The 25,867-nt window shown below is 35.3% G+C and overlaps 1 protein-coding gene across 1 annotated transcript; it reads right to left on the bottom strand.

The window, feature by feature from the left end:
• Positions 1 to 195: 195 nt before the first annotated feature.
• LOC123665560 (beta-alanine transporter-like) lies at positions 196 to 19,391 on the bottom strand. The gene is made up of 12 exons (XM_045599847.1): positions 18,881 to 19,391; positions 11,983 to 12,167; positions 7,964 to 8,054; positions 7,468 to 7,575; positions 6,285 to 6,388; positions 5,863 to 6,056; positions 4,876 to 4,996; positions 4,482 to 4,617; positions 3,821 to 4,400; positions 3,167 to 3,298; positions 2,031 to 2,212; positions 196 to 584 (listed from the first exon to the last, which is right to left on the bottom strand). The coding sequence occupies exons 1-12, from the start codon at positions 19,007 to 19,009 to the stop codon at positions 414 to 416; spliced, it is 2,133 nt and encodes a 710-aa protein (XP_045455803.1). The 5' UTR covers positions 19,010 to 19,391; the 3' UTR covers positions 196 to 413.
• Positions 19,392 to 25,867: the final 6,476 nt, after the last annotated feature.

Genomic DNA, 25,867 nt, shown 5'->3' with positions numbered 1-25,867 from the left:
CTAGCTTGTAACCGCGACTTCGTTGACGCACGCAGCGGAAGCTCTCAAAAGGAAAATAAACCCGATTTTGAAACATATTGGTGCTCCACTCCTATTGGTCTTAGCGTGATGATATATAGTCAATAGGCTTCATAAATAAATGGGCTATCTAGCACTAAAACCTTTTTTTCAAATCGGACCGGCAGTTCATACAACATATAAGATATTAATATAGATGATTTGGTCGTTTTATAAAATGGTGACATCTATATTAATTCGCTTTTATCTTAATGTATATTATGGTAAGCTGAGTTTCCTGTTCCTACTCTTATATGGAAATAGAAGACTGAATTAATGTAATTTTAAAATATACATACATATGAAACACAGACATAAACACTAAGACACTATTTTAACATTTTAAATGTCCATCATCACGTATTAACGCAACTCAACATTTTGAAGTCTCTTCCAAACGACTCTCCATCTTCCAGAGTCTGAGGTAGCAGTTGGTTTAAGGTTTCCGGCAGAAAAAGTGATGTTATCCCCGCAACTACACTCAAAACACCCATGATGATGAGTGGAAGAGATCTGGAGTAGGACGCCTGGAAAATATTGTACAGACATTTATTATTTATCTTAGGTTTAATTAACTTTATTTTGTCAAGAACATAACAGTTCTATTAGCATTATTTTTAACATACTATTATTAATTTTTTATGAATAGGACGCCAAACAAGCTTATGGCCTACAAGGAGCATCGCAAGGGTGACTCTAACACCAACCCTAGGCTCACAAAGAGCTGTGAAGAAGTATTATTTACCTGTGATCTTCTGTAAGGTCGAGGTACATCTCCAGTCAGGCTGGTCCAGTTTGATTTGACCTACCTCAATTATACACTATCTGATAGCTAATAGCTATAACAAACCAGTGATGTGGCCGTTGGCGCAATGGTCACAGCACTGTTTTGTGGCAGTTGTGGGTTCGATCCCCGTACATGACAAACACATCTATTGGACATATAGATGTTTGCCGTGGTATGGGTGTTTGTGCAGTCCTTGTGGGTATCTCCACCGTGCCTCGAAGAGCACGTTCAGCCGTCGGTCCCAATTGATTATCATGTACACCTGATAGCGATCGTTACTAATAGTAGGATTATACCCGCCAACCCGCATTGGACTAGTGTGGTGGATTAAGCTCTGATCTTCTTCTACATGGGGAAAAAATTATAGACCTCTACCCAGCAGTGGAATATTACAGGCTGAAGCATTTAATAGCTATAACTAATTAATGTCAAATAGGGCATAGTTAGATTTTATTTCATCAGAACATCTTAAGTATTTGGCCAAATATAATCTAGTATAAGTAATCGATAAAGTAAATAATATCCTCGCTGATGATCACAATTATAAAACATGTCATGTTGCACTTGAAGATATCATTTCACGAGTATATACTACTGGTATTAGATATCGTATTTAACGTTTCATCGACATTTGTCTGTTTTTGAGGCGTTCTCAGCTGATAGCGCCATATCATATTTACATAATACTTATCTTTCAAACTTGGACTGATCTACATTTCCATTATTTATCGAAATTTGAAAATTGTAAATTTAATGATCGAAATAATTATGGACTAAATTAATAACTGAACTTTCTCATGAATAGTATTAAATTATAAGTGAAACGAAATTATATGTTCAGATGGGTTCAAGCAACTTTTTGTATCTTATCCTGAAACTATAGATTCTACACAACCAATTTTTGTATTTGAAGCAATGACAAATATTGAATCTTGGCTTGCATTACAGTACGCTTGCGAAAAATGCCTGTTCATTTTTATTTAATCATAACATCAGTAATTATGTTAGGGTTTTCAAACCTTGGAAATTCGTCCCAAAATTTAAACAAAAAAGGTTTCTGGGAGTGTGTTAGACGTCTATGGCATATATAATATAATTAATCCTATAAAAACGGGTTTTATTTTAGGACACTTTTTATTCCCTTAACTAAAAGCATCTTAAAGGTCTTATCATTATTAGCACTCACCAAAGACACAATGTATGGGCAGGTCAATAACCCAACGCCGGCGATGACGGAAGATGCGCCCATGGCTTGAGCCCGCACGACTGTTGGCAGCAACTCCCCGATTTGCACGTAGAAGACTGAGAAGGAAGCCGCCGCACACAGCCTGCCCAACATCGCTAGAGACACCGTTATCCAGGGCCAGGCTAAAAAATATTTTCTGTAAAGTTGGTTTACGGACGATAGCTTAACGTGACAACGTCATAACAAAACATCTCCTCGGACACATAGGCCAATCGAGTGGAAGAGAAGTAGGTGCATACAGGCGTACAATGATCGTAACGGCACAATTGGCGTAAAGGGATAATGAGTCATCATTTGCATCGTGCATGTAGCCGGCGTTTATCGATTTATTAGTCATTGGCACGTCAAAAATGTAAGTAATTAAGTAGATAATAAAAAGGAAAGTGTGTGTGTGTGTGTGTGTGTGTGTGTGTGTGTAAGCTTCGACAAATGAATAAAGTTGACTCCTTAAGAGTGATTGGTGTGATATCTTAAAATACTGTTATTACTTTCTCACAAGAGACGTTGCCCGGTAATACGGGCCCACTCTCAGAACAGATCATGAGCGCTGTTTCATATGATTACATTCCCCATTTTTTGTGTAACACAAACCATATCCTGTTTTTTCTTTATAAGTAAACCTCAATAAACAAAAAAGTTTTTGCATTCCATAATGATTGCATTCTACATTGTCCCAGTGGGGCGTAATTTCTGTGTCGTAAGTTCGGTAACACACACAACGCATAAGTCCGAACAAAAACAACATTTTGAGATAGGCATATACAGCATAATTTAGAAAAGCCCAACTGGAGAAGCATTTAAACCAAGTGTCGTGTGTCCAATCCCGTGTTATTCAAGGTAGCCCAGGATTTTGGGGAGGTTCGGGAGTAGGTTGGGGGGCAATGCTACTGATATTGTAGACGTTCATAGGTTACGGTATTTTCTTACCATCAGGTGGAATCGCACACTTATTTGGCACATTTAAAGCAAAAACATGTGTATAGCCTTTACAAATATTTGTCGTGAGTCATTGAACCCTTCGATGCTATTTCAGTTTATATTAAAACAGCCGTGTATATCTCTGCAATGATGCTTACCTTCAGGAACTAGAGCACAGCTAAGACAAGCGACGCCACCAACACTCATGAAGACGCACAAAACCCAACGCCGTCCGTACCTTTCCATGCATTGCAAGGCAATAAAATATGATGGTATTTCTACTGCACCACCTGAAAATAAATTTACAAAACCTTTTTTGCCTTGTTCATAAGTAATCATTACAGCCTATACAGTCCACTGCTGGACATAGGCCTCCACAAGTTTACGCCAAAAATAACGTGAACTCATGTGTTTTGCCCATAGTCACCACGCTGGGCAGGCGGGTTGGTGACCGCAGTACTGGCTTTGTCGCACCGAAGACGCTGCTGCCCGTCTTCGGCCTGTGTATTTCAAAGCCAGCAGTTGGATGGTTATCCCGCCACCGGTCGGCTTCTTAAGTTCCAAGATTGTTGTGGAACCTTGTTATCCCTTAGTCGCCTCTTACGACACCCACGGGAAGAGAGGGGGTGGCTAAATTCTTTAGTGCCGTAGCCACACAGCACTTCATAAGTAAAGGACGATTAAATTTACAAAAGGAGGAGCGGAGACATTTCCATATCAAGTGGTTTTATGAAAATCATTATGTAGCAGTCAAATTATATGCATAAATGAAATTTGAGTTAGCATTTTTTTAAATAAGGCCAATTACTCACCAATAAAAAAAGCTAAATAATCATCGACACCTAAATTTGGTGTGTTGTAACTTAAACTATTATAAACTACACCTAATGCTATCCAATTAAATGTAAGTATTAAAAACTTTTTCCTAATATTAGGATATCTGAATACATCTAAAGGAGATGCTTTACAATCTCCTTCTGAGTTCTGATCGTCCATTCTCTTCTTTTCAACAATATCTTCTTCTTCTTTCAAAAGTATCTTATTTACTATTTGAATAGATTTTCTTCTAAATGTATTTATTGATGATGTATAATCTACTGGTAATGGTTTTTGCTGTGGTTCTAAAGTGGAGAATTCTTCTGAATTTGACATTTCGTCATTATGATCTTCTGAGTCTCTTTTATAATTCTGGGATGCGTCAATACTTATTGTCACTGTCTTTTCTAAGCTTTCTTTGCTTTCATTATTTGTTTCGTTAATTTTCCTAAAATCAGGTTTGTATGGAAGCATATTGCTTATTCGCCTATCCATATAGCTTTCTCTTTCTCTCTCTAGTATTTGACCATTAGGAACGATAGATATATCAGTATCTTCATCTGCTTTGATTTTTTTCTGAAAATGAACATATTTGCATTATTTTGTTTGTTGCGCATTATCTTAAGTTAAATCATATTTACAGTAAATAATACTGACGTGTAATTCTATTAAAAATCCATGTGGTAATGTTATACCATTTCTCTTAGCCAGGTTTCTTAGAACTTTCTCTGCATCAGCGACACGGCCTCTGCCAACTAACCATCTTGGAGATTCGGGAATTAACCAGTAATAACTGAAAAAATACTTAATTTTAATATGGGCTTGAGTATTACGCTATCATTTTTTATATCTATTAATTAAGACTAGTTACTTTTTCAGTTATTATTCTCCAGACATATTAAAATAATTTCAAATAAAACCACAATATTTTTATAATACACTCTAACTATCAAATCAAGTCAGTCAAGCGCTATTCTATATTTAAAAAAAAAAAAAAAAATTACTTAATCTATAATGGAGTGTGTAATCTACCAGGTATATATGTATTTACCCGAATAATAAAATGAACGGAAGACTGGTTGCCAATGAGAGATAGAACCAGTCTCGCAATAGATATGCCAGAAGTGCCAACAAGCACATTCCACTTGCGAACAACATTCCTACCACGATACCTGTAAACATTTAAATTTAAGTATAGTCAAAACATGCTAGTATACGATTTTTTTATGTCACATCATTAATTATTATACAAAATCTTACTTCCAATTAGACGGCGCATATTAACACTTATTGACTTATTTATTATAATGAATATTAAGAAACTACATCTATACACTATGTGATTTATACTATTGTTTCGCTTGGTTTTAAATTTGCCGATTTTTATCAAATCTCCTGTCTGTTATTTTTAGGGTTCCGTACCTCAAAAGGAAAAAACGGAACCCTTATAGGATCACATTGTTGACCATCTGTCTGTCAAGACCCTTTTCAATCAAGCTAAAATTCATATCTAATACTCAGATCTACTTTCCCTTGAAGCTGTGAAAAAAAGCAAACTTCTCAGCCAACGCAGTAAAAAGATACAGCCGTGTATGCTGCAAATTTTTGACACTCGCAAGAGAATCAAAACCTACAGGGTACTTCCCGTGAACTCATAATCTTGAAATTTGGTATAAAGCATCATTTTATGGCAAAGATGATGGCTAAATTGCGAAAAGCATACATTTTTAGTTACATCATGTAATGAAAATATTTTTAATAGTTTTGTTTGTACTGAACCCTCGGTGCTCGAATCTCGCACTTGGCCGGTTTTTTTCAGCATGCTATCGAATACCAAAATTTAACATTGATAACAAAATGACTGTTAAAGGCTACAAATCGGAAATAAATACGCGCGAGTTTGCTATGGATTAGTGTATGTATTATAATTTAGATTATATAGACATATCACGATTTTTTCTTCGATAGTTATCTAAATATTTAGCATTTAATTCTAAATTTAAAATCCACAACATTCTGGCGCTTAAGACGTATATACCAGTATATGTTCTCCTGGACGGTGGCATCAACTCCAAAGCCAGGATAAAAGGCAATTGGTAAAGTGCTGGGAAGAAAAGTCCTCCAGAAACTCTCAAGGCAATGTATGTCCAATAGTTTCCTGGGAATGACGCAGCGATTGCTAAAGGTACTTCCAGCAGGATCATGAGGAGGATGGTTGGACGACGCCCGTATCTGAAAACGGTACCATAACGTAAATTACGACATTATATATAACTAGGTCGGCAAACAAGTGTACGGCTCACCTGATGGTAAGCGATTACCGTAGCTTATAGACCCTCCTAGGATCGAGGATCCTCCCTTTTCTAGTGGTGGATGAGGAACTCAACACGTTGTTCCTCTCGCCACTAGAGTTTCCTAATTATTTAAAAAAAGAAGCAGCTTCAAAATATCTTGGCTCACCTGTCAGAGAACCACCCGAAGAACAAATTGCCAAATATTGAGCCCACCCAGAAAAGTGTGTTACTCGTTCTTGGAAGCCAATCTTTATCGCAGACTAATGAAAACTGAAACAAAAAAATGATATAAATACAACATGTAAGAGCTTTAAAAATACTGCAGTTACTCGAATAGCAGGCGGTTGTAATGATCACAATTCGTAATTAATCATTGTTTGAATATTTATATTTATGTTATTTATGGTCTTAGATGACGACATAGAATTTCTGTCTAACTAGGAGTTTCGTTGTGAATGATACGCTTATTACTGAAGTAAAACGACGAGTTTGACGACGCGTTGGCGTAGCGGTCTGCACTGGCGGTCGGGGGTCCTATTCCCGCTCACGACAGACATTTGTATCGGCCATATAGATGTTTGTCGTGGTCTGGGCGCTTGTGTATTATGTGTTTCCAGACCCCCAACACAGGAGAAAATTCTACTGGGGGCCGTTGAGTGTAAAAGCGTTTGTTAATTAATTAATTTATTAAAAACGTCTTTACGCACGCTTGCCTTGGGGAGTAAGCGGGGAAGTGGGGAGCAAGAGAGAGAGAGGTGCTAACACACATTTTCTTTCTCTCTTTCTCTCATAGCCAGTTACGTTTCGCATATCTAAGACACAATGCAGGCCTATTGCTTAAGAAGTTTTACTTCAGTCGTGTGGTCTATAGCATATTCGTTTTTTGATTTATAAAAATCAATCAATTAAATCAAGTACTGTGTGGCTACGGTACTAAAGAATATAGCCACCCCCTCTCTTCCCGTGGGTGTCGTAAGAGGCGACTAAGGGATAACACAGTTCCGCTACCACCTTGGAACTTAAAAAGCCGACCGGTGGCGGGATAACCATCCAACTGCTGGCTTTGAAATACACAGGCCGAAGACGGGCAGCAGCGTCTTCGGTGCGACAAAGCCAGTCCTGCGGTCACCAACCCGCCTGCCCAACGTGATGACTATGGGCAAAACACATGAGTTCACGTTATTTTTGGCGTAAACTTGTGGAGGCCTATGTCCAGCAGTGGACTGTATAGGCTGTAATGATGAATCAATTAAATATATTTTTCACAATCGTTATTATCGCATGAAAACAATTAGTGTTACGTATCACGAATCTATATTTAAACAAAGTTAAGGAGAAAAGAAACTAACTTCTGTAACTAAAGTGGTTTTGTAATGTTCGGTGCTGAACTGCCAACCATGTGGACATGTTGTAGGCTCTCCGCGAGTCGTCAAAATAGCTTCCTGGACGCGACGTAACTGAAACAAAGATATTTCTTTCAATATATATAATAATCGTAGTACAAAATAGCCATTTAGATTTTGACGAATATATAAAATTCTCGTGTCGCGGTGTTTGCAGTTAAAATCCTCCGAAACGGCTTGACCGATTCTCATGAAATTTTGTGTGCATATCGGGTAGGTCTGAGAATCGAACAAGATATATTTTTTATACCTCTAAGTTATAGGGGGGGGGGGGGTTAAGAGGGTTAATAAAATATTATGAAATTTTGTGTGCATATCGGGTACGTCTGAGAATCGGCCAACGGTAGGGGGGGGGATTGAGAAGGTTAATAAAATATATAACAAAACATCGTTTGCAGAGTCAGCTCGTACTGGTATATAAGATTAATATGTAATATATAACCTGTTCTTTTCTCTCTTTCAATCCAAAAGCAGGGACAAACTCCTTAGTCTTCAACGTAGTAACTATATCTCCTACTCTGATGATCTTAGATCTGTAAACAAAGTTTTTCTTATAAATATATTTGAATACATAAGACAAAAAAAAGATTTTGAAGAGAAGAAGTTTTTGAGAAAGAAAGGACAAGAGAAAGATTTTAAAAACGAGATTTTGATATGTCAGACAAATTGTAAGCACATTACTAGCTGAAACTCGTGGCTCAAACCGTCGTATACAAAAAAAAATATTTAAGCTCTATGTTTATACTGAATTTTTTTTTAATATCATATCAAAAAGCGACCGCGCTTACAACCGAATATAAATTCGTCATATCAAAGATTTCGATCAAACTCCGACACGGTCAGTCGGAGATGTAGGTTCGATGCCCGCTGGAACGGTCGATTTTTGATATGATATTAAAAAAATATTTGGAATTCCTTAATGTGTGGGTAACACAAAAACAAATAGTGCCTGTAATATCCCACTACTGGGCATAGGCCTCTTTTCCCATGTAGGAAAAGGATCAGAGCTTAATCCACCACGCTGCTATTATGCAGGTTGATGGATATATTCCCTACTATGAGTAACGATCGCTATCAGGTGTTAATCATAACAACCGGGACCGACAGCTTAACGTGCTCTCTGAGGCACGGTGGGGAGACCCACAAGGACTGCACAAACACCCAGACCACGGCAAACAACTGTATGGCCAATACAAATGTTTGTCATGTGCGGGGATCGAACCCGCAACCGCCAGTGCAACAGGTACAACCCATAGCTGTGACCGCTGCGCCAACGCGGCTTATAATGTATTACAATCATAATAATAACTAAATCAAACAATCACGTGTTAAGTTCGAAATGATCGTTGGCCGGTGTCCAAAATAATGGTGACGGTGACAATAAACACTCCATACTTGAATTTTAAATAAATAACTGCAAGAACTTGCTTTACCGACTGCGCCATGTAATGGTCTAATCTTTATTAATACACTAGCGACCCGCCGCGGCTTCGCAAGGGTGCAATGCTGATACTAAATATACTACAGAATGTCTTTATTTATAATGTGAAGCTAGCTTATAGCATTAACATAATAACAACAACATTCAAATATGCGTCGTTAGATTACGCGTTGTTACAGAATGCGTTGAAGAAATAAAGTTTCACTGCACGTTCCCCGTGGGTGATAGCGTGATAATATGTAGCCTATATGTTGACCCGACTTCTTAATAATATTCGTACCAAATTTGAAGTAAATCCATGCAGTACTTTTTGAATTTATCCCGGACATACATACATACAGACAAACAAACGAACAGACAGAATTCTAAAAACTATATTTTTGGCTTCCGTATCGATTGCAGATCACAAGCCCAAGTATTCTTTTAAAATAATATTCAATGTACAGTTTTGACTTTCCTAGCATTTTATTATATGTATAGATTCACCCATTATTAAAATTTTATTACTAACCTACCCTCACAGTACGTACTATATAGGTATTGAAAATAAAAAAAGACGTGTGGCACTCGGGGACTGCCGCGGTAAAGCTATTGCATAGCATTTTGTATCAACTTATGCAATTATAATTATTTATTTATTTTATTTATGCAGTATTTCTTTTTCTTTGATATTAATTCAAGTTACACTTTTTGAGCGTGGTGACCGATAAGAAAACAAATTTTTTTCTTTTATTAAATAAATAAAAAGTTAATATTGTTTAAAATATTTTTATTATTTTACAATACATGTGGGTTTTATTATCTTACAGTAGCTGTTGGTTATTCAGGAATATTTATCATTGAAACTATAGGTTTATGATAACTGAAATAAGAAACATAAGTTTGCGACTTAACGCACGCACACAACGCCGTGTCGAAGACTGCCGAACTGAAACGACGTTAGACGATGCACGGCCTTCAAGCCACACCTCCGTGCCCGTCGGAGTGGGGAGCGTGAGGTTTTTTTCGTTACGGAATTTCTGGATTCGGTCCCCGCGCTCAAGGCCCGCGATAGAAGCTATGCAATAGCTTAATAATAAAAAAATATAAACTTCTCACTCAATTCTCTTATAAATAAAAGTATGTCCTAAACTAAAATTTAACTAACCACTCAAGAGTTAAGAACAGATTGTAGAAAAAAAAAACACTTAATGATAAGAAAGAGGACTGACGGTGTCATTCTATTTGCGAAAACAGTTTTTAAAAGTTAAACAATAATTTTCCAAATATAATAGCTAATAGTGAAAACGAATATTGACATACAAAGAACACAAGATAATAAAAGAAAAATACATTAAAAATGTTTACATCTTCTATAATTTATCCAAGAAATCAAAAACATTAACGCTAATATCAACAACGATATTACAGATTGTATTTCGCTTACATCAAACAATCTTGAAATATTTGACAGTTGGATTAGAAATCAAAACATAAATTAGGTTATTGTGAAATATTTGGCAAACATCCACATATTAACATGATCGAAAACAATTTTCTGACCGCACTTGATGTTCTGAATAAACAAACAACGCTTTCTATTTCTAATTCTATCCCTGACAAGGTTTTGGTACTTGTAAACATATTGGGTACATTCGATGTAGATTTTATCAGAATTTCGGTTAAGTTTGGCTTTCTGTAACTCTCTCAGTTGAGCGAGATGACCCATTTATCTCAAACACCATAAACACTACTATGACTTCTGCGTCTACTAACTATTTATACTTCTGACTTCTATTAACACGAAACCCTTTGTTAGGTTTTCAAAAACAGACACAACATAAAGCCCTAGACTTCGAGAAACTTCTAAATGGTCTATGCAAATATTTATCATGTTCGGAAAATAAATACATTATTTAAGGCATGTGGATCACTACGGTTAACGAACAAATACCTATTTTTACGTTTATGTATAACTAGCTGTGCCCGCGACTTCGTCCGCGTGGAATTTAACAAAAGGGTTATTGTTTAGTTCGCAGTTATAAAAAAGAAGCCTAAGTTACTCCTCATTACATCAGCTATCAGCCAGTGAAAGTTCCGTCAAAATCGATCCACTCGTTTCAGAGATTAGCCGGAACAAAAGACAGACAGACAAACAAAAATTATAAAAAATGTTTTTTTGCTATATGTACCGTGTATGCAATACATATGAATTTATTAAAAAGCGATTATTTTAATATTACAAACAGATACTTCAATTTGTCAATGTGGATTCTTCGAAATTCTCTCTCGGAGATTCTTTACAACCCATTTCATAAATATAACGGCATCTATTATAGCCCTTTTCTCCAGAATAAAGACAGCGTTAATATCAGCCGTATTGCCCAAATGAAAAATGCCATAGGACATTATACTATTGAAGTAGCTGAATTACACTAATCTAGCTGTATGTTCATCTGTTAATAACCATATTCTTTTGACCGCGTAAGTTGCAGAACTCAGTCTATCGGTCAATCGACAAATACAGGATCCTCGCTGGTTAGAATCAATGGCGATTCCAAGAAAAACGGTTGGGTTATCAAAATTTAGTTTGCAACTATTGAGATCTGGCTGCATCAACTTGTCTAACATTTGGTGCTAAAAAATTTATACAGTTAGTTTTTTTTTTTACTTTTTCTTTTCTTTGTCAAATAGTATATTATTTTAGAATATTAATTGAGGTAGGGCACAGCAGGAATTTCTTGCTCAAAATATGGAGCAGCCCGACTGGGGTAGTACCTCGACCTTACTGAAGATCACAGCTAAATAATACTGCTTTCAAGCAGTATTGTGTTCCTGTTGGTGAGTAATGTGACCAGAGCTCCTGGTGGGGGGATTGGGAATTGGGTCGGCAACGCGCTTGCGATGCTTCTGGTGTTGCAGGCGTCTATAAGCTACGGTAATCGCTTACCATCAGGTGAGCCGTACGCTTGTTTGCCGAACTAGTGATATAAAAAAAGAAAAAAAAAATATATATATATATATATATATTGTATACAAACCTTTCTATCACATAGTCATCGAGTGCCGTATATAATTCTTCCATATTGAGTGAGTAGCTGTTACAAGCTTCATTACTTTTATCTCCTGGTACTGTCAGGTTCCGCAATAGGTCAGTTGGGAGGTCCAACCCTTTCAGTGCTGGAGGTGGTGCGCACCAGTGCTTAGGTGTAGCATTGATGAAGACCTGCAAGGATCAAGAAATATCTTCTGTTACATTTACTTTACATTTTTAATGTTTAAATGAAGGCTTTCGAAAGCAGTGAGATAATTAAGATTTATAGAAATTGTAATTTTTCATTTCCAATTTTTTACTTCTTTTCCTTTCTATGAAAAAAAAAATAACCAATATCATTAAATATCTCAATGCAGGATACAAGTAAAGAACGTGGCAGGTTTCCATTCTTTCTTTACAACAAGAGCTAGCCTGCTAACACAATTGTCAGTAAACATAAAAAAAAAAAAAAAAAAAAAAACCTACTTTCTGTTCCTGGGTTGGTTGCTGTTGTGGTTTCAAACTCAGTTGTATAAAAAAATCTAGCTAAAGGAACTAGCCGAAGTCAAATGTCAGTTTTTTTAATGAATTATTGTTTTTGTATTATGGCTTTTTGCTATTCGGTAAACATTACCAAGACAAGTTTTTTGATCTAGTAAAAAGCGTATTGCGTTCTTAAAATTGAATTAATATGTAATTACGCATCTGAATTCCGAACTGGAATTTGGTAAACCAACAGTTGGTACAACTAACATGATATATTTATTTGTTATGTGAATTTAAAACATTAAATAATGCCACATGAAACATAATTAAAATTATGAAAATGGGGAAACTGGCAAGAATCCAAGTTTCTTTTTTGTTTATATTTGTGTATCTGTCTGTTTTATGTATCTTTTGCCTGCATATAGCGCTAAAAATACGGAATGAATTTATAAAAATAAATAAAATTGGACTGTCTGTTTGTAATATTAAAATACCAGCTTTTACGAAAGGCATAATATGGATGTATGCACGGTACATATACCGAAATACTATTTTTTACAATTTTTGTCTGTCTGTCTATTTTTCCGACTAATCTCTGAAACGGCTGGACCGATTTTGATGGGATTTTCCCTAGTAGATAGCTGATGTAATAAGAGTATCTTACGCTACTTTTATTTTAGAAATTTATTTATTTTATAAATATACTAAGTATTGGATTCTAATATAACCTGATACCCACTATCTACAGAAATCTTAGAACGTACAGCTCATCTTAAGCTGTACTTACTCTATAATGCAAGGAATAACAATTTTGAACGAAGTCATGTAGTTACAGTTAGTTTAAAATATATTGTTGCATACATCTTCATTTACAAACACGAGGCAATTAACTTTGTCATTTATGCATATTTGCGTTTAAAACCAATTATTCTTTATAATTTCGTTCATGCTCTCGTGTGTTAAGAATGTAACTTAATTTGAATAACAACGAATGTTCTCATAATAAAATACATGAATAGTAATGGATCACACATAATACCCTGGAAAATACGTTTGAGAGTCGATATTAGAAAAGTAGGTGAGAAAATAAGACATTAAAGATGTGGTGTTTCTTATTATAAATAAAACAGCTGATGACTTCGGATACTTTTTATTGTATTGTGGACGCGACATTTATTATAACAAATCTGACAGTTAAGTGGGAGAGGGACGCAGGACAGTTGACAAGACATAGACTATAAATAATATTTTTATACTATGTAACAAAAGATTTGCAATGTTAATTTTTTTTTATTAGTAGGCTAAAAGATCTCTCTTTGCCTGCCAAGAGCCAAAGACATCTTTGCTTGATACACTTTTATACGAAAAAATTATAAAGACAAATTTAATAAAAATTATAATAACCATATTATTTTAAGTAGAGAAAAGTGTTTTTTCTTTGTTTATTTTTTTATGGCAATGAAAATAAGCCTAGGAAAATAGAACTAAATAAACTCTACAAGTAATAATGGATTATTAATTTAACTGTACTGACAACCGAACTGTGTGGCTACGGTACTGTGTGGCTACGGTACTAAAGAATATAGCCACCCCCTCTCTTCCCGTGGGTGTTGTAAGAGGCGACTAAGGGATAACACAGTTCCGCTACCACCTTGGAACTTAAAAAGCCGACCGTTGGCGGGATAATCATCTAACTGCTGGCTTTGAAATACACAGGCCGAAGACGGGCAGCAGCGTCTTCGGTGCGACAAAGCCAGTACTGCGGTCAACAAACCGCCTGCCCAGCGTGGTGACTATGGGCAAAACACATGAGTTCACGTTATTTTTGGCGTAAACTTGTGGAGGCCTATGTCCAGCAGTGGACTGTTTAGGCTGTAATGATGATGATGATGATGATGATGACAACCGCTTCGGTGTAATCGGAAAGCACGTTAAGCCGTCGGTTCCGGTTGTTATCATGTACACCTGATAGCGATCGTTACTCATAGTAGAGAATATATCCGCCAACCCGCATTAGAGCAGCGTGGTGGATTAAGCTCTGATGCTTCTCCTACATGGGGAAAGAGGGCTATGCCCAGCGGTGGGATGTTACAGGCTGAAGCGTAGTGTAGATTGTCGATGGGCAAAAATCTGTTTTACAGTTCAGTAGAGGAATGAAGAATAAGCTTTCTGTGAAGAAATCAAAGACTGCAATGACCAACTTCATTATTGATTCCATTAAATAATTACAAATATAATTAATGAGTAGACTTGCTCTGGTAATCGAATAGAGCCTCGTCCATTGTATTCCGATCTTTTGACGAAAAAACTAACACCTCTTCCCGTCGTCGCACTCGATTATGATTGGTTTGTTACCAGTATACAGGAAAGCGAGACCGCGCCGGAAATATATTGAGTTACCAATACGTTTATACATTATTAAAAGAAATAATTTAAATACATTCGAACTAGAATAATACAGTATTTTTATCATATTAACAACAACTGAGGTAGGGCACAGCAGGAAAACTCCTGCTCAAAATATGGAGCAGCCCGACTGGGGTAGTACTTCGACCTTACAGAAGATCACAGCTAAATAATGCTGTTTTCAAACAGTGTTGTGTTGCTGTGGCGAGTAATGTGACCAGAGCTCCTGGGGGGGTTGGGGATTGGGTCGGCAACGCGCGTGCGATGCTTCTGGTGTTGCAGTCGTCTATAAGCTACGGTAATCGCTTACCATCAGGTGAGCCGTACGCCTGTTTGCCGACCTAGTTATATAATAAAAAAATCACAACATTTTAAAATGATTAAATACTCATAGTTCTCAAGACATTAGAGATTTTATTTGAAAGTGTTGTACATAAAAGTTTAAGAGCTATGGCTACTACTTCAATCCTATTACTACTCGTACATTGTTAAAGAAGATGCAGGTACTGTATTTGCCTAAGCGCCTCACAGCTGGGCAGAGGCTTCTTCCATTGTGAATACATATCTTTCAATCATTATAATGAAACAACTTTTTCGGATTTTATCGCAGCTTAATAAATTTTTTAGATGACCGACGTTTCGGATACTGCACAGCAACCATGGTCACGGAAGGACTTTTGGTCGAAACTTATTTTTTACTACGGTGGCAAACTAGCTAATAATCCACCTGGTGGTAAGCGGATACCATATACTGTAAACGCCAGCAGCGTCTGAAGCATTGCCGGCGTGTTACCGACCCTCCCCGGGAAGTCTTGGTTACACGACAGGAACACAACACTACTTAAAAGCTATATGTGATCTTCTACAAAATTGAGGAGCTCACACAACACACAACCACAACACACACTTCTTTGAATTTTTTTGTGAAATCTGCATTGTATCCTAAGAGTCTTCGCTCCCAAAAAAGAGATAAATTTAAAACATATTTAGTACAAAACAAATAGTCTCGAGTCGCTAAAGTTTCTACATAATAATCATTTTATAGTTACAAATGTCTGCTGAAAATATTACCCAAAAATTAATGTACAATGAAGTATAAATAGACAATAATACATACATTGCAGTTAAAGTGATAAAGCTTGTATTGTTTACATTTAGTGTGTCTTTAACATTATATTTATAGTTGTTACTATTTTATCTGAACAACGATGAAATATTGCGAAAACAAGTTATTTTTAGGTAAATTACCAGACTCTCGGTTTATATACAAGGAAACGGCGCACATGGTACTTGAATATTTACAACATTATTTTATTCATTTGGAAAATGACAGATATTGTGTTTCCTAAAGAAAGGCTAAAGGCTCCTAAGTTTGGCAAAGATAATATTATTCTATTTGTTATAAGTACATCAGGTGTTGAGTCTGGTGGGCTACTGCCCCAACGATTGTTGTCGGGTTCTTGTATATAATCAATCGCTCTGATAACTTTGATATCGCGATGTAGGATGCGTCAGTTTTCTATGGTTTTGTATGTCGCGAGATAAATAGAGCCGCTACAGGTCCATCTTATGGTAAGCAGAGAACGTAGCTTACTGATGCTTGCAACATCAGAAGCCTCAAGCACCTAACTAAAAAAAGCTCTTATATATATTTTTAGCAGACATGGCGTAGGCACATTAGGCTTATGTAAAAATGGTCCTATGAGAAATACTATACAGCGAGAGTATATGCTCGGGATATTGATATCGTTCGAGAGAAAGTCGTCAGTGGAAGGGGTCTCGACCCTCAGTAATGAAGAGCATGACGCAGGGAGATGGCGGTATAAGAGACCGTTAGGAACAGTCTGAAACAGAATATAATATGACAAAATATTCCATTAAAATCAACACAGTTTTGAAGAATAAGAACAGTAAAACATGCAAAAAATAGCATTTTTGGGGCTTTTTTCGTTTGGAAATATCTGCCTCATTGTGACCTAAATAAATTCATATTTGCTTCAATTACATTTTACAATCATTTTGCGGTATTTTTAAACCTGTCCTTTATCTTCGCACTGTTACAGTACGAGTGCTTCAAACAAGGTCATAGCTCAGAAACATTCCAGTCAACTCAATAAATCAAACAGTTATTATAATATACTTAAATGGAGATTAATAACGTTCACGAGCAAAAGCTCAATTTTCTGGCCTCTGCATTTGAGGCCAGCCATCTAGTAATTAATTTATTAATTGATTAATATATATTCTTGTCTAGTTTGTAATTTAGAACAAACTAGACAAGAATACTTTAAGAGTATCTTTCCTTTTGATAAATAGTACGATAGAAAGTAAAAAAAAAGTTGAATAACAAAACGATGTTTCAATTTTATTTTAAAAATTCGCAGTTTTTTTGTTTTTTGAAGATTCTTATGTGAATACTGGAAATTATTATTTCTAATTTGAATAGAATCTTTTTTTAAACCATTTATTTCATATGACCGCTGATAAAAAATTGAACTTTAAAAGTAAAAAATATACCTTGACTTACTTGACTTATAGCTATATATCTGTCGTATAAATGCCTTTCTAAATTTTAAAGTGAAGGACTAGTAACAAATCTTAGCTAACTAGATAAATCTACATCTCTTTGACTTGAAGAAATAAGATTGATCTTTTATTATATCCTTGAACATTTCGAGTTTAGATTTAATAAAAAAAAATTGACTCTGACGATTACCACAGCTTATAGACGCCTCCAACATCAGAGGCATCGCAAGCGCGTTGTCGATACTAATGAAATTATTTAATATATAACCAGGTCAACTGGTTTCATGGTTTACATTTCGTGACACTGGTAACTTCGTATCAGAAATTACTGTATAGTGACGATTCAAAATTGATTTAAATACATACTAGTTACATATCGATGTTAATTTTTCATTTAGAAACGATGAAAACAGTTTACTGAACAATATATGTGAATATAGGTGTCAAATATTTTTTTTTTGTCAAACACATGATTGAAGACACAATCACACAACTAAGTTATATTGCTCCAAATTTAAGGGAATTGTGTATTTTTCAGGAAAATTTCTTAAATAATTATAAAAATATAAAAACAAAAAAAAAATCATTTTTATCACACACCCGGATGTTATACAGATATTATTTAGACACATTTTCAAAAATCCAGATAGTCACAGGCCTCTAAGCAAGAACATCTAAAGAAGAAGAAAAGCCGAGATGCGAGCCCTTTGCTCCACTAAATATGAGATTGTGGCAAATGTTTGTCCCGACTTAAATATTAAATTGAATTTTACAGTTCAACAGTGCTATATTCCGGGATTTCTGTTTTAATTCAATAAATGTTTTCCAAGGTATGTAAGAAATTAGATGACATTTTATGTTTTTTGGAACCCAAACATAGGCATCTACGTGATAAATTGGAACAAAATTTTTAATCTACAATCCACAACTAAACATCAGTTAAATAGGAACGTCAGTTCAAGTGTGTATCTATTTAATTGGTATTGGTAATTTTAAGAATTATCGATGCTATTACATACTAGGTACAACTATCGAATCCATTGTTATAGAACTGGATTAACGGAAACATTTAGTATAAATATCCTCCTGTATATATTTATTCAAATAAAACCACGAGACATAGCTATTAATAAATATAAACAGTAATAAATGCTGCACACTCAAGGACCCCAGTTAGGTTTTTTTTTGTATCGGGGATCCAGAAACACACACAATAATACAGAAGAATACGCTTGTGAAATACAAACGCCAAGAACACAAGAAACATATGGCCAATACGAGTAGGTACATATGATCACATCACTGACTGTTGCGCTGGCGACCGCGGGTTCAATCTCTCGTAGCAAAAATTTGTATAGGCAATACAGATATTTGTTGAGGTATTGGCGTTTGTACTTGTGATTTTCGAGATCCCGACGCAGGCGTAAATCGTACTGCAGGTTATCAAGCGTGGCTCATTATAATTATAAAAAAGATTTACAGCGTACCTGAGAGAAGACTAAGAAAGAAGTGGGTATAGCGGCAAGTCCACATAGCAAATAGAAGAGAACAATATGCCAGTAACCCTTCTTTGTTGCGAGCACAGACGCTTCGTCTAATTCTTCTGTCCAAGTCATATTTACGGTTCAAAATAACCCACTTTATACACACACATCATCGACAATTTCCACAAGAATAAGGCTTTCATATACATTCGACATTGCTTTTGACGCTTTTTTTATAATCATTCAAAAATCGCATAAAATTATTACAATTAAAAATATTTTATCATATAAAGGAACACTGTTATAGCATAATTTTAACATCAATAACTAACTCATTTTTATTATAATCATGTAAATAACAAACAAAGGTAAAAAAGATTGAATAATAAGAATTAACTTCGCGGTATGATTACCCGTACGTACAATAACACGTGTAAGCCGCGGTAATACGCGCGTAATACTAGTCGATATGCCCCCGCGCAACCCGTGCTAATCGTGACTGAACGATCAGGGGGACAATAATACTATTGAAATGCTGCGGATCTGTTTAAGTAATTAATAATAATTATATCATATCCGTTAATAATTTGCATAAAGAATGTTATTTGAAAATAATGTTATGGAAAATTGATAAAACCTCGAAAGTTAAAATAAATATGAAATATTGAATACGTGTGAAACCGATCTCGTGTAGTGCGTATACTGTGTCGGCGCCTACACACCAGCAGTTTGCGGGTTTGTTTCCCTCTCGAGTTGAATATTTGTATTTAAAAATATTTTTTCCGCTTTGGTTGTCTGTCCTTGTGGGTCTCCCACCGCGCTTCGGAGAGCACGTTAAGGCGTCGATCTCGTTGTTATCATAAATACCTGATAGCGATCGTTACTCATTGTAGGGAACATATCCGCCAACCCGCATTGGAGCAGCGTGGTGGATTAAGCTCCAATCCTTCTCCTACATGGAGAAAGAGGCCTAAATCCAGCAATGGCATGTGGTAATAAATGTGGGGTTTACACCATAACTATACCATATATTTTATGAAGCGACAACCGGTTCAGTAAGTAGTTTGTGGTGAGTAATGTGACCAGAGCTTCTGGGGTAGGGTCGGCAACGCGCTACGGTAATCGCTTACCATCAGGTGAGTCGTACGCTTGGTTGCCGACATAGTTATAGAAAAATAATAATGGCATACAGCATACAAATCAAAGATATTTTTGAATGCTATAGACAGAAATATCTCATATATTTTATATAACGCGTAAACTAAAATTAATTTAAGTAAAAATATACCGATAAAAATAAGTACGTGAGCCTATATTTTTAGTTATCAATTCATTCTTATCTTAAGACGAAATTTATTGATCTGATTGTGAGCTGAAAATATAAGTGAATCGATTTATATACTTAGAGCTGAACGTCTGAACGATCGCTCGAAAATAAATCGACCTGTTTCGTAAATAAATCGTAAGTACACCTTAAATAATTGTGTTTGCTCGCAAACGAAAAAAAACCGACTTCAATTACATCGACGAGTGATACAACGTAGATCGACGAAAAAATAGTCAAGTAACTGCGCGTTATCAAAGATTACTCAAAAAGTAGTTATCAGATCTCAATAAAATTTATATGTGACCACATGACAAACATCAGCTTTCGATTAAATTAAAAATTATTAAAATCGGTACACCCAGTAAAAAGTTATTGCGGATTTTCAAGAAGTTCCCTCGATTCCTCTGGGATCCCATCATCAGATCCTAGTTTCCTTATCATGGTACTAAACTTGGGATATCCACTTTCCAACAAAAAAAGAATTATCAAAATCGGTACATCCAGTAGAAAGTTATGCGGTATAATACAACGTAGGTCGACGAAAATCGCGTCAAGTAAAAACGCATTATTAGATATAGCTCAAAAAGTAGTTGTTAGATCTCAAATAAATTTAAATGGGACCAATTGGCACACACCACCTTTCGATTAAAAGAAAATTTGTCGAAATCGCCCCACCCAGTCAAAAGTTCTGATGTAACATACATAACAAAAAAAAAAAAAAAAAAAAAAAAAAAAAAAAAAAAAAAAAAAAAAAAAAAAAAAAAAAAAAAAAATACAGTCGAATTGAGAACCTCCTCCTTTTTAAAAAAATGATTGATTTTTATAGCAATAAACTAGCTGTCCGGACAGACTTCGTTCTGGCAACAGTTAAAAGTATTTTTTTTGCCCTTTGGGCTTTGAGGCCCAGTGGGCTTTAAGGAACATACAAAAAAATAAATTAGCCGAAGTGGTCGAGCCATTCTCGAGTTATGCGCTTAGCAACATTCATTTTTATTTATATAAGATATATCTCAATAACCTATGATAATATGTTATCATATTGAGAGGTACGTTATATTAAATATGTATAGAATGTTCTAAATTTTTCTACTAATAATTCTGTTTGCTCGCAAACTAAAAAAAAACCGACTTCAATTACATCCTCAAGTAATACAACGTAAGTAGATGAAAAAAATTAACAAACGCACTAGTCGCCACTACGATTTTCGAAGGTTTCCCTCGATTTCTCTGGGATTCCATTATCAGATCCTGTTATTCCAGTTTCCTTATTATGGATACGACACTCAGGATATCTCCTTTCTAACAAAAAAGGAATTATCAAAATCGGTTCATAAACGACGAAGTTATACCCGAACATACATTATATATATATACATACTAGCAACTGCCCGCAACGTCGTCTGCGTGAACGCTATACAGCACCAAAAATACCTACGATTATACCTTTTAAAATAACATTCATTTACCCGTTTCTTCTTTACATTTCATATCTAGAGAATAATCTCATAGATGGCGCTGCTGTAAAATTGTCTGGTCTACTTATATTCATTTAATTATGTTTATCGGCTTAGTTACTTATATTGCGTGATTTTTATACTGTTAAGCTAGCATATAGCATGGTTATTAACATAATAACAACAACATTCAAATATGTCGTCGTCTTACACGTTGTTACAGAATGCGTTGAGGAAATAAAGGTTCACTGCTCATTCCCGGTAGGTGATAGAATGATAATATGTAGCCCATATGTTGACCAGACTTCTTAATAATATTCGTGCCAAATTTAAAGTAAATCTATGCGGTACTTTTTGAGTTTATCCCGGACATACATACAGACAAACAGACAAAAATTCTAAAAACTATATTTTTGGCTTCGGTATCGATTGTAGATCACATCCCAAGGATTCTCTTAAAAAAATATTCAATGTACAGTTTTGACTTTCCTACCATTTTTTTATATGTATAGATTTTCCCGCCTAATTTAAAGTTTGCAGCAGTAAAAAATTAAGTACTGTTTGTATGAACAAACTTGTTGTAGACCTCTTGAATCCGCCTCTATCGAAAAATCCATTCTAAGCGAACGTCTACTACCTAAAAAAAAAAACAAACAGCCTCTCTGCCAAGTTTCATTTTTATACGTCCAGCGGTTTTTGAGAAATTACTTAATGAGTCAGTGTCCTAACGATTTTATATAGATACTAGCTGACCCCGCAAATGTTATTTTGCCATAGATGTTATTAACCTCTTAATACCCCCCCCCCGCCCTTATAACTTAGGGGTATGAAAAAATAGATGTTGGCCGATTCTCAGACCTACCCGATATGCACACAAAATTTCATAAAAATCTGTCCACCCGTTTCGAAGGATTATTTTAACTAACATTGTCCCACGAGAATTGTATATACCTATAAGACTAGCTGACCCCGCAAACGTTGTTTTGCCATATATGTTATTAACCCCCTTAATCCGTCCCCCTTATAACTTAGAGGTATTAAAATAGATGTTGGCCGATTCTCAGAGCTACCAGCCCAGCTCCAGCCCTTTTCGAGGAGTATGGTAACTAACATTGTGACACGAGAATTTTATATGTAAGATAGATGAGCGTCTCAGTAAAAAGTTTGTCCTAAAACTTTGTGGTATCAAGTTAAGCACACCTAACATTCTTATTTCAAAACGTACCGCTACTATCTTATCACCTAAAAATATTCCTATAGAAAAACGCAATAATTGCTTACTTATCGCTTGTCGATTGTACTTCAATCTGTTTAGGTTTAAATTAGATCAAATTATCTTATCTATAACTTTATCTTTGATTTATTGTAGCTCTCAGATACTTAAAGCACTTAGCTACTAAAACCTACATATGATATGTATATGTATTACAACTGCACTCTAAAGAAGAAAACCTCCTATAAGAATCATCTTTGTAGTTATCGGATCTTCTTCATATCTTCTTCATCTCGAGTACTCACTTAGTGTTTTCTCTGAGGAATGACAAGGGAAACCCAACACTAAAAGAACTTCCGAGTTTGATGCAGCAGTTCCTAAGATAAACGTTAGTATATTATAGTATCTATGTATTCATATCTCGCAAATACATCCATTTATTTTCGTTAATTATCATACTACAGATCGCCGTGTGTGTCGTATGAGTGTCTGTTTTATTATCTAATCGAATGTTCACTAATTACCCAGTTACTATATCTTTTCAATAATTACGATAAAATGTTATGGAAATATATGATTAATTATATTGGTATTTTAAAGACATGGAATATTTATAAATCTTCTGATATTATTCCCGTTTGTAACCTTAAATCAAAAGGGTCGAAAGTTCGGTATTTCCCAGTAGAATCTTCACTCTGAATCAACGGCTATTAACGTGTATACAGGGGCGTAGCTACCGCCGTATCAGCCGTATTATTGATACGGGGCCCCCGGGCTACAGGGGCCTAACGTGTTTAAGCAAAAAAATTAGTAAAATTTTATCCACGATAATACTTAATTTCGTGCTTGCCAGGATTTTCAAAACATACTTTATTTTAATTAGATTCCCAATTTCTAGGAGGAAGCGATAACTTATAGTCAATAAATATTTACGTTAATGCAAGCATTTTTGTTTCTTTTGTGATAAACCTTTACCCATCTTTTGGGCCCCCTAACTAAATTTGATACAGGGCCCCAAAAGTCAATAGCACGTTACGCCACTGCGTGTATACCAACTCCATTAATCATAGATTGACATATATTCTGCATACAGTAACTGTTGGGTTGCTTAGCGATTTTCCTAAGCAGAATCTATATTTCGAATTGATGTTAACTTCACATTACCTATTATAATGAATTAAAGATTTGTAGTGAGATGCAAAGCGAGTGAGTCTTACTAATTAAGTATTCCAGATTTTTCCTCAACCAATTTTTACCATAAAAAATTGGTATGTGGCAAAAAATACCTTTCAACAAATTGTTATATCAATAAAAGTTTAAGAACCACTGCTTTAGAAAACGACGACTCAAAAAGCCTTTTGAAGCCTACTCGACTAATAAAAATTTTATACCTATTGATTGGAATTTGTAATTTTTGAAGTAAAACTTTTTTACGCACGCTGACTTGGGGAGTAAGCTGGTGAATGCGTAACGAGAGCGTTACGAAAAGTGTGATCGGGCGAGGCGAACGGAAGTTGAGAGCGAGATATATAAAGTTGTGAAGAGAGAAGGAAAGAGATAGGAGTTACGTTTCGTTAATTTCATTTCAATAGTGTGGCAAAGCACTCTCGTTTTCTTTTACTTGTGTACAATGTACAATGAATGAATAGAGTAATATTAGAGTTACATTATGAGTGTTACCATTTTATTACTCCGTTGCTCTTATAACTAAACCTAACACAGCTACGTTATGCTAAGCTTGATAACATTAGCAAATAGCGATCGCCTAACTAATAAACATTATCAGTGATAGCATCAGGGGGGTCCTATCCTGGGTCAATTGTCTGGACAGTGAATTATAGTTCAGTTTCCGGATACGCTTCGACGTAACAGGATGTCGGGTGTCATTTGTTTGGCGCTAGAGTTTTATCCCGTTGTCACTTGCAATTGTACATCACCAGAGGCGCTGTATTTCATGCAAGATATTATCAATTATATAATAACAGCCTTTTTTTTTCAATTTATTATTTGATTTATTTTATTGATAATTAATTAATTAAGACGAATTTTTTCGCGGGAGGAGACCATGGTTGCTGCAAAGTATCCGAAACGTCGGGCATCTAACAAACTAAATAAACCGCGACAAAATCCGAAAAAGTTGGTTCATTATAATGAGTGGAATTCGCGTAAAGATTATTATTTTTTGTTATATGGCGATTTGAAGATATTTTTGAAGACTATTTTAATGAAGTAATCTTTGATTTTTTATTCTAAAAGTTTTGAAATTTTATTTTAATAGTCAATTGGAACAATAATAATACATAGATAATTTGTTTGATTATTATCTTCTAATGTTTGAATCTACCGCTTAGATATTTAAAAAAATGTAACATGCATCGAGCGTGTGACAGAAGCAAAAAAAGGTTATTCTATACTGTTGTTAAGATTTTCGTTTCGTCTGTATATTATTTTTTCATATAGTTTTTTAACTTTAACTAGATGTACTTTGACTAATTGGCTATTTTTTCGACTACCTTCGCTTATTTTACTACTGTTCGATGGATGTAATCTTTTTTTTTTCATAAGAAACATAATTGTGTTTGCTCGCAAACGAAAAAAAAACCGACTTCAATTACATCGACGAATAATACAACGTAGATCGACGAAAAAATAGTCAAGTAACTGCGCGTTATCAAAGATTACTCAAAAAGTAGTTATCAGATCTCAATGAAATTTATATGTGACTACATGACAAACATCAGCTTTCGATTAAATTAAAAATTATTAAAATCGGTACACCCAGTAAAAAGTTATTGCGGATTTTCAAGAAGTTCTCTCGATTTCTCTGGGATCCCATTATCAGATCCTGGTTTCTTTATCATGGTACTAAACTAAGGATATCTTCTTTCCAACAAATAAAGAATTATCAAAATCGGTACACCCAGTAAAAAGTTATTGCGGATTTTCAAAAATTTCCATCAATTTCTCTGAGATCCCATCATCAGATCCTAGTTTCC

Source organism: Melitaea cinxia, chromosome 24 (genome assembly GCF_905220565.1).
Source record: "Melitaea cinxia chromosome 24, ilMelCinx1.1, whole genome shotgun sequence".
In the NCBI taxonomy this organism is placed as follows: domain Eukaryota; kingdom Metazoa; phylum Arthropoda; class Insecta; order Lepidoptera; family Nymphalidae; genus Melitaea; species Melitaea cinxia.
The sequence above is the reverse complement of the archived record's forward strand: the minus strand, read 5'-3'. Positions and strand labels throughout refer to the sequence as shown.

Excerpts from the sequence above, each read along its gene's own strand:
- LOC123665560 (XM_045599847.1), bottom strand. The coding sequence starts at position 19,009 with ATGACTTGGACAGAAGAATTAGACGAAGCGTCTGTGCTCGCAACAAAG. Across the intron at positions 4,997-5,862 it reads GTCCAGGAGAACATATACTG|GTATCGTGGTAGGAATGTTG; the intron begins GTATATACGTCT and ends AAATGTTTACAG. Across the intron at positions 585-2,030 it reads GCCCATACATTGTGTCTTTG|GCGTCCTACTCCAGATCTCT; the intron begins GTGAGTGCTAAT and ends AATATTTTCCAG.